Here is a 9801-nt window from a genome sequence, read left to right as displayed (position 1 = left end):
TAGGTGCCAGGGATCACACCCACGTTGTCTGGAGGGATGGCAAACACCCTAACCTGCAGAGCCAACTCAACAGCCCCTTGATTTTATTTGATGCAAATTTTGCTCCAGTACAAAAAAATTACAAAGAAAAAGACAGAAAGAGATACATGTGCTCAAAACAAATAAAGAACAAAGCAAAGAGAGGGACATGCTTCCGAGTGCAAAGGCCTGGGCACGTGCCAAGGTCAGGACTCTGTGCCCATGGGAACTTTTTTCTAGACAGGCTCTCAGGTAGCCCAGGCTAGCCTCAAATTCACTGTGTAGCTGAGGATGACCCTGGGAACTTTTTCTAGACAGAATCTCAGGTAGCCCAGGCTAGCTCAAATTCACTATGTAGCTGAGGATGACCGTAATCTCCTGGTCCTCCTTTCATTGTCATCCCCCTCCCCTGGGGGCTGGGGATGCAGATGTGTATGGCTGGCCACCCAATGGGACATCTTATGACTCCTAAGTGCTCACCCCCAAGTCAGCACACAGCCAGCTGCATTTCCAGACTTGTTTTTCTTCCTGTATTCATCTCACTTGTATGTCCAGACAGCAGGTGAACCTGCTCTGGGGTGGGTCTCTACCCGCACCGCTCAGCAAACACTGCAGTGACCATGCAGAGTCCAGCCACCACTGACCATGCCTCTTATTGCCATGCTCTCTGGCCCTGGGATGCCAGCCCGGTCTCCCGGCATGCTAACCCTGAGGTTCTCATCTTTCCTGCCCTCCTCCTTAACTCCAAACCCTGCTGCCTGCCCCTTCTGCACCTCAGCTTGGCATCCCCATCCCATCTTGCTAGGTTCGCCCATGTGAGGGCTCTATCTTGCTGGCCTCGTGGCACCCCAGAGATGGAAGGTTTGCCGAACTGGTCTCCAAGCTGCCAACGTCCTCCAGAGCCTTGAGGCGTGGGAAGCTGTGTCTGTAGTGAAGAAATAAGTCAAGAATGACACACACACACACACACACACACACACACACACACGTGTGCGCATGCGCGCAGGGGGCAGAGGGGGAGAGAGAGACAGAGAGACAGACAGACAGACAAGCAGGCAGACAGACAGAGGAGAGGGAGACAGGAGAAGAGAGGAGAGGAGAGAGAGAGACAGAAACAGAGACACAGAGACACAAACAGACACAGACAGACAGACAGACAGGAGAGGGAGACAAACAGGAGAGGAGAGGAAAGAGAAAGAGAGGAGAGGAGAGAGAGTTAGAGAGAGAGAGGAGAGAGACTTGAGCTCCTGACTAGGAATCAGAGGAGCCCTGATCACTATGTGACCCTGAGGTGAGCTGTGTGTCTAAGAACCCTGGGTAGCCCTGCCTTTATCTCTCCCTCATGCCAACCGTGCACCCTCCTCCAGGGCAGCTTCTGTCTCTCAGCCTCCTCCTCCCTTACACTCACTGTGCCCTCCTGCCTCCTCCTGGCCAATGGTCCAGCTCTGGTGGAGGTTCGGGTAGCTCTCGTTGGCATGGCCATTATATTACACAAGAATAACTTGTATACCTTAAAGCCGCCTGTTACACGAGCACAAATCAGTAATTTCCAAAAACTGACGCTCTCTCAGCCTGCTCGCTGCCCTTCCTTGGTCCACCTGCAGCCCTGGCAACCACTAATCCGATTGCTGTCTCCGGATTTGCCTGCTTCCTGTCAGTGGGATCACACACTCTGTGGCCTTCTGTGTCTGGCTTTTTTTCCCTGAGCACCATGGGGCTGGGGGTACAGGGAGGGTCATTCTGCTTTGGTTTTGGAGACAAAGTCTTGTTATGTAGCCCAGGCTAGCTTTGGACTTAAGATCTTGAGTCTGCCCCCTGGGGCACACACACTCCATACCATCGGGCAGTGTTTTGAGGTCTGAGTGCAGGGCAGTGTCGGCGGCCCAGTCCTGCCTCTCTCTGGCTGCCTGATAGAAACTCATTTTGGTTAACAACTTGACACACCTGGGAAGACAGAACCTCAAGTTATTGCCTCCATCAGACTGGCCTGCGGGACTTCTTGATGTGGGAGGGCTCCGCCCACTGTGGGTGGTGCCATTCCTAGGCTGGTGGTCCCAGTTGGTAGAAGGAAGCAAGCTGAGCACACCAATGGGTGAGCAAGCCAGCAAGCAGCACGCCTCTATGGTCTCTGCATCACTTCCTGCCTCCAGGCTCCTGCCCAGACGGACTGACTATAAACCGTAAATCGAAATTAACCCTTTCCTCCCCAAGTCGCTTTTGGGCCTGTTTTCTCACAGCAGTGGGAGCAAATTGAGATAGCACGCCAAAGTCTAGATGGACGGTGGCAGTTGCCTCCCTAAGAAGCTGTTGTGAGCAGGTTACCCGAAGCACACCTGTGTGAGTTAGCGTGGGGACTCTCCTTGGTAGCGCCTAGACGCGTAGAAGCAGCTGCTGATAAAGCAAACTTTTGACTCTAGAAGAATCTGCAGAACCGTTTCCAACAGATTGTACCATATCCCCAGCAACCATGTCTACATCCTTATCCAATGTCTCTTTTTTTTTTTCCTTTTTCTGTGCATGTGTTCTTATGTGGTATGCGAGTACATGCATGCTACGGCATGCACATGAAGGTCAGAGAACAACTTTGGGGGACCCGGTTTTCTCCTTCTGCCATGTGTTTACCAGGGATTGAACTCGGGTCATCGGGCTTGGCAGTAAGGACTTCTACCCACTGAGCCATCTTTCCAGCCATTTATTTATTTATTAAGGAGTTTCTCACACAGCCCAGGGTGGTTTTAAATTACTGTTCTCTGTGCACCCCCTCGCCCCAACTCCTGAGTGCTGGGCTGGCAGGTGTGCCCACCACCCCTGTTTTGTGGTTGGCTTGTGTATGCTAGTACTGTATCCCACAGGATGGCTCTGACCTCATCCTCATTGAGTGTGTGGAGCGTCCCCTCTGCCTGCTGCCATCTCAATCTATTCCTCGGAGTAGGGTCTCCTAAGTCTTTCACCTCATTAGTTGTTGTTGGGTAGGATTTGGGGTACAGGGGTTAGAACCTAAGGTCTCCTGTATGCTGAAGGTACTCTGTCATCTGTTCCTTGTGCCTGCTCCGGGGGCGTGTTACACACTGAGCCATCCCTATAACACCTAGACCTTCATTGGGTATTTTAAAAAAATCCTGCATGTATGTCTTTGTGTCTGTGTGTCTGTGTGCTGCATGAATGTGGGTGCAAACAGAGGTCAGAGGTGTCAGATGTCCTGGAGACAGAGTCACAGGGCAGTTGTGAGCCACCTGCTATGGGTGCTGGGAACCACGCTCCAGTCCTTAGAAGAGTAACACTTGCTTTTAACCACTGAACCATCTCTCCAGCTCCTCCTTGTTTTTCAATTCTGAGAGTTCTTTATATATTGTGGCACATGCCCTTTATCAGATAGACGATCTGCCAGCACTGAGTCCCAGCCTGTGGCTTTTCTTTCCATTTTTTCTTCTTCTCTTTTGTAATTGAAAAACGGTTGTCCTCAGGCCTTTCCCTTCCCCCAACTTCTCACAGATCCTACCAGCCTCTGTTTAAAAACAAAAAACAAAAAACAAAACAAAACAAAAAAAAGAAAACCAAAAAAAAAAACCCAAATCAATTCTTTTATTTCAAATCCTATGTGGGTACATATGTCTACATGTGAATGCAGGTGCCTGGGGAGGCCAGAGACATCTGACCCTTGGAGCTGAGTCACAGATGGTTATGAGCTGCCTGGTCTGTGTGGTGGGCCATTTCCTGGGTCCTTTTTCATGTTCCTATGGCATCTTCTAAAGGTTTCATTTTGGGGACCTGGTCATAGATTCTGTGGCTTTCTCTCTCTTGAGGTCCTGGTCCTGGCTGCTGTTTGGTTGGGATTTTGTTTGTTTTGTTTCATTTCTTGTTTTGGTTTTATGAGACAGGGTCTCATGCAGCCCAGGCTAGCCCTGAACTCACTTTATAACTGAAGATTGAACTCCAGCCTTTACCTCCTGGGTGCTAGGAAGAGTTTAGTTGGCTTCCACAGAAAGCCAGGGCAGGAACTCAAGCAGGGCAGGAACTTGGAGGCAGGAGCTGATGTAGAGGTCACAGAGGATGCTGCTTACTGACTTGCTCGACATGGCTTGCTTAGCCTGATCTTTTTTTTTTTTTTTTTTTTTTGGAGCTGGGGACCGAACCCAGGGCCTTGCGCATGCTAGGCAAGCGCTCTACCACTGAGCTAAATCCCCAACCCCAGCCTGATCTTTTATAGAGCCCAGGACCACCAGTCCAGGAATGATGCCACCTACCACAGGCTAGGCCATACCCCATCAATCACTAGTCAGGAAAATGTCCTATTGGCCTCAAACTCAGAAATCCACCTGCCTCTGCCTTTTAAGCGTGGGGATTAAAGGTGTGCGCCACCAACATCCAGCTTACTTATTTTTTTTTTTTAAGATTTATTTATTTCATGTATGTGGGTACATCGTTGCTATCTTCAGACACACCAGAAGAGGGCATCAGATCTCATTACAGATGGTTGTGAGCCACCATGTGGTTGCTGGGAATTGAACTCAGGTCCTCGGGAAGAGTAGTCAGTGCTCTCAACCACTGAGCCATCTCTCCAGCCATTATTTTTAAGAAAGAAAAAAAGAAAGAAAGAAAGAAAGAAAGAAAGAAAGGAAGGAAGGAAGGAAGAGAAAGAAAGAGAGACAAGCATTTAAACAAACACCTTTAATCTTACCATTTGGAAGGTGTCTTAGGGTTTTTTTTTTTTTTTTTTTTTGGTTCTTTTTTTTGGAGCTGGGGACCGAACCCAGGGCCTTGCGCTTCCTAGGCAAGCGCTCTACCACTGAGCTAAATCCCCAACCCCTAGTCTTAGGGTTTTACTGCTGTGAACAGACACCATGACCAAGGCAAGTCTTTTTTCTTTTTAAAGATTTATTCATTTATTATATATAAGTACACTGTAGCTGTCTTCAGACACACCAGAAGAGGGCATCGGATCTCTTTACAGATGGTTGTGAGCCACCATGTGGTTGCTGGGAATTGAACTCAGGACCTCTGGAAGAGCAGTCGGTGCTCTTAACCGCTGAGCCAACTCTCCAGCCCGACCAAGGCAAGTCTTATAAGGACAATATTTACTTGGGACTGGCTTACAGGTTCAGAGGTTCAGTCCAGTATCATCAAGGCGGGATCATGGCAGCATCCAGGCAGGTATGGTGCAGGAGGAGCTGAGAGTTCTAGATTTTCTTCTAAAGGCTGCCAGTGGAAGACTGGCTTCCAGGCAGCTAGGGTGAGGTTCTTATAGCCCACACCCACAGTGACATGCCTACTCCACGAAGGCAACACCTACTAATAGTGCCACTCTCTGGGCCAAGCATCTTCAAATCATCACAGAAGGTAGGGGCAGGAAGATAAGGGGTTCAAGGGCAGCCTTAACTACACAGAGAGTTTGGGACTAGCTTGGACTATTGTAGGACACTACTGAGAATCAAAACCTTAAGGCTGATCCTTGAGTCTGAGAGAGCTGGAGCAGTTTCCTGAGGCTGCATCCAGCTGTGGGGACTTCAGCCCAGGTCCACAGGGGCCTGGGCTCCTGTACCACTGTCTTCACAGCTGCTACTGAGGTCCCATATAGAGGAGTCACCACTGCCTTCTCTCAACTGCCGAATACTATTTTATGCACTTGGGTGTGTGTGTGTGTGTGTGTGTGTGTGTGTGTGTGTGTGTGTACGTGGACTCCAAGAGCTCTCTTCACAACCCTGCTTCCTGCACAGCCCACGGTGGCTTCTCAGGCTTCTTGGCAGCTGGTTTCCCCTGAGAATGGGTGCTGGCATCCACTGCACCCCCATGCAGGCCTTCTTCTTCACCTCCCCACTTCTGCCCTTGCAGGAGGCTGCTGATATGTAGCCAGCCAGGCCCTCGTGCTGAGTGCCCAGGGGCAGCAGAACAGCCAGTTTCGCCATGTTTCTGGGTTACCAGAGGAGCAGGCAGAGTACAGGATGGGGCTCTGTGGTAACCAAGACTAAAGAGAGGGGCAGAGGGAAGGAAGAGGCCTGGCCTGTGGGAAGCAGCAGTGACTGGACTCTCAGGCTTCACCCTTTCTGGGTTGAACAGACCCAGAACGTTCTCAGTCTTTTTCTAGTCTGCCCGTCTACCAGGACAGCCCCACCCCAGCCTCTAGGACCACCTGCTGCTGCCTGTTTCTTGGTCTCCTTGGTCCTCAGTCTAGTGCCAGCAGGGTGGATGCACCTGACACAGGAAGTACTTGGGTCATGTGGAACGGCACACAGGAAATTGCTCCCGAGGCTGCTAATCCCTAGAGGTGAAGAGGGGTGGGAGGGTGGGTGGGGACACTGTTCCCCTGCCCATGCAGATGTAAGGGGTCCCAGAACTCAGAGGGGACCTGACTTCATAGCCACCCACCCAGGACAACACAAAGGATGCCCTCTGTCCCCCTAAAGCTTCAGATGATTCCGAGATGACTTCCCCAGGTACCATCTGATCTTCAATGTCTCTGTAGCCGTTTCCCACAGCAGGGAGAGGTGACCCTCCTCCTCTACAACCCAGAGTCCCTTCCAGAAGCTTCAATACCACCTTGCCATAAAGGCAGCCATGTATCTCAGTGCAGCCCTCAGCCTGGCTGCTTTATGGGCTCTTGACACTAAATTCTCAGGTCTCCATTGTGGCCAACTGTCACAACTGTCAGCCTTGCCTGGCCCAGCTGAGTCAGACTCCAGACTGGACGAGGTTGAGGGAATTACCACATTCGTTTCATGTCCTTTTTCTTTTTGAGCCTCTTTCTTGTAACCCAGGCTGACCCTCTTACCTCCATCTCCAGAGTGTTGGGATCTCAGTTTATCGGGTTCTGGTGACAGAAACCAGGGCCTCATGCATGTTAGGCAAGCAATCTAGAAATGAGCCTCACCCTCAGCCACACTGGCTCATCCTGAGCTCCCCAGGTGATTCCTGCAGGCTGTGGCTCTGAAAGCAACTGGGAAATACTCAGGGACTCTCATCTAAGGATGAGTGTAAGTCCAGAGGTAGTTTTGTGCTCCTAACATCAGGAGACTGTGTAGTGGCTTCAGGGGAGCGAGGGACCTCACTGGGGGAGAAGATGGAGAGAGAAGCCATGGCCCAAGATCTCAGAGGCTGTGAGGAGAGCCCACCTCAGTACATCGAGTGACAGGAGCATTGCCCATCTTCCCATGTGCTCTCCCCACCCCCCACCAGAATGACTGGTATTCCCTCCGTAAAGATAGCTCAGGACTGACTGGAGATTTTCAGTCAAGAAGCTCTACCTTTTCTGTAGCCTGTGACTCCCCTGTGCCAAAGTTCCCATAAGTGAGAATAAATGTGTACCCTAGACAGGTGTCACAGGCACATGGGCACATCAAGGCCCCTTGCCCTGTTGGCATCAAATCAGTACTAGTAGAAAAGAACAAACCCAAGTTGAAGCCGAGAAGACAGACTGATGTCTACCAGCACCAGCACTTGGCTAGCCCGGGGCCTTCGCCATCCAGAAGAGGAATTCCAAGGACTCTGTCTATCTCCGGGGGCTCCCATACCTCCTTTGTCACCATGAGAGGAGAGAGCCCCACCCCTTTGCTCCAGAATGCAGAACCTGGACATGGGGCCATTGGCAGCTCAGGAAGTAGTCTGTTGGGATTCATGGGAGGTGATGAACCGTTAGCAGGCACCTCACCGCCCTTGGAAGGCACAGGAAACCCCTAAGAAAACCAGGGATCAAGGAGAGGAAAATGTTAATCAAATACGTGCACATGTATACGTGAAAGTGTCTGCTCCCTGCGAGGGAAAGGGACAGGGCTGGCGGAAGTGATGTAAGATGCTATGTTGTGAAGCTGGAAATCACAGCAAATGCCTTGCACCAGCTCCTAAGCACTTCTGCTCATCTTGGTTCATGCCTGGAGACAGGCATGGCAGGCAGGCGCAAAGTGCTTGCCCCGGAATGCTCACTTCACACGAAGACCTGGGGGCTCCAGCTGGGGCAGGTCCCACCTTGTCTGGGGAAGGTGGGGCATGGGCTATCCTGCCCACCTGTTCACTTCCGTTGGAATTCTGAAAAATATTTGATCCATTTCCTATCACTGAGACCTTAACAAAGCCAGGGGCTGAAATGTCACTGCATCGTTTAGTGATGCCTCAAAGTAGGGCGTGAGTGCACCCACCACAGAAATTCCACTTTCCTGCCCTGGACTCGGTCTCCCCTTATAAATTCAGAAATATACATAGCACAGGGCCACGGAGACCTGAGGCTTGTAGGGTGGGCACGCCCTACAGGTTTGGGACAAAGACTTGAGCTAGACAGTTGAGGGGGTATTCAAGGGGGGTCCCATGAGAGAGCCATTAAGACACAGACCTGGAAGCCACACCTGGCTATTGGAAGGGTGTGGCGGTATAGCTCAGTGGGGAACACTTGCTAGACTAATGGGAGAGAGGGAGGGGGAAGCCATACCATTTCCCTGGCATCAAAAACATAAAAAATAAAGACCTCTAGGCATTGGCCCAAGCTTGTAATACCGGGAGATAGAAACCAGAGGATCAGGGGTTCAAGGGCAGTGGGCTACAAGAGACTCTATTCTCAAATGATACAAAAGAAACCATGATTTAGGTAGTCAAGAGGCAGCAGCCCAAGGCCTCTTAGTCCGCGTTCTCAAGTCCTCTGCCCGCTGTGCCAGGCGGAGGCACGTGGCCAGTCAAAATGCCAGAACCCAGCAGCGGGGAAGCCCAGCCCGTGGGTCACAATGCCACCTGAACCTCCCAACTGCAGCGACGAGCTGGGGGCGTTACCTCTGCGTCTCTGCACAGGAGGTGGAGCCAGGCGCCCCTTTCCCCTCCACAGATCCGGGGACAGCGGGCCGGGCCAATGCCCAAACTTTCCCGGGTGTGGGGAGTACGGCTGGGGTGGGGGAGGCAGCCTGGGAGGCGCGGCGGCAGGGGTTGTGGCTGAGCCCTGGGCGGGTTGTGGGGCGGAGCGGTCCGGGCGGCACCGCCCTCCAGGTGCCGGGCGGGGGCCGAGGCAAGCGCCGCTGCAGGGAGAGCAGGCCGGGCCATGACCCCCGCGGCCCACGGCTGCAGGCGCGTCGCCTGGTGTCCCTCACGGCAGCCAGCGTCCGCGCCCAGCGCGCCCCAGGAAGCGGTGAGTGTGCGCGCGCCGTGCGCGCCACGGCAGACGCACCGGGACCTGGGGTTTGGCGATCTGGGACATAGGGAGGGACCCAGGACGAGGGACCTTAGGATCGTGGAGACCTAGGAAGATAGGGATCCGGAGGTGGGGAATCCGAAACGGTAGAGACCCGGGTTGCAGAACCCGGGAGGGGAGGGAGAGTGGGGTGGGGTAAAGACGGGGGAGGGGTAGCCTGTGTAGACCCCACGGTGGTAGGGACTCCAGAGTGATGGGAGACCCTTTGGCCCCTGGCGACCCACAACTTCCTGCAGACTTCGCTCATCTGCTCGGCCTCCTCTGGCCGCGTGTCTGACATCGGGCGGGGGCGTGTCCCGCGCGTGGCAGCCTCAGGCCCCTCTTTGCACCCGACTGGGTTGTCAGGTTGCCGAGCAGTCGGGCAAGGTGGGGGCAGGAGGCCTCGGGAGAAACCGCTTCCCTCCACCAAGTGTTTCGAATGTATTATTGATGAGCTGCCTCGCTTAGGGGCGCCCAGTACATCAAAGCAGCTTCGCGACCGCAAAGGGCGACCCGCTCGAAGCAGGCACTTCTCTTGGCAGGGCTGGCCCTGGCAGATCTGGGGAGGGCGCTTATTAAAAAGAGGACCCGCAGCTCCCCTTGGGGACTCTGAGGGCAGGAAGGACTTCTGGTCTTTGCCAAGA

At 52.8% G+C, this 9801-nt stretch overlaps 1 protein-coding gene across 1 annotated transcript in view; it reads left to right on the top strand.

Moving 5' to 3' along the window:
• Positions 1 to 8954: 8954 nt before the first annotated feature.
• C17H16orf74 (chromosome 17 C16orf74 homolog) overlaps positions 8955 to 9801 on the top strand; it is a 26526-nt gene continuing 25679 nt past the window's right edge. Inside the window, exon 1 of the mRNA XM_032887430.1 lies at positions 8955 to 9115. Coding sequence (XP_032743321.1) covers positions 9029 to 9115 — 87 coding nt within the window. The 5' untranslated portion in view covers positions 8955 to 9028. The remainder of the gene's footprint in view (positions 9116 to 9801) is intronic.

Source organism: Rattus rattus, chromosome 17 (assembly GCF_011064425.1).
Source record: "Rattus rattus isolate New Zealand chromosome 17, Rrattus_CSIRO_v1, whole genome shotgun sequence".
NCBI lineage: Eukaryota > Metazoa > Chordata > Mammalia > Rodentia > Muridae > Rattus > Rattus rattus.
Note: the sequence above shows the minus strand (reverse complement) of the source record. Positions and strands in the feature narration are given on the sequence as shown.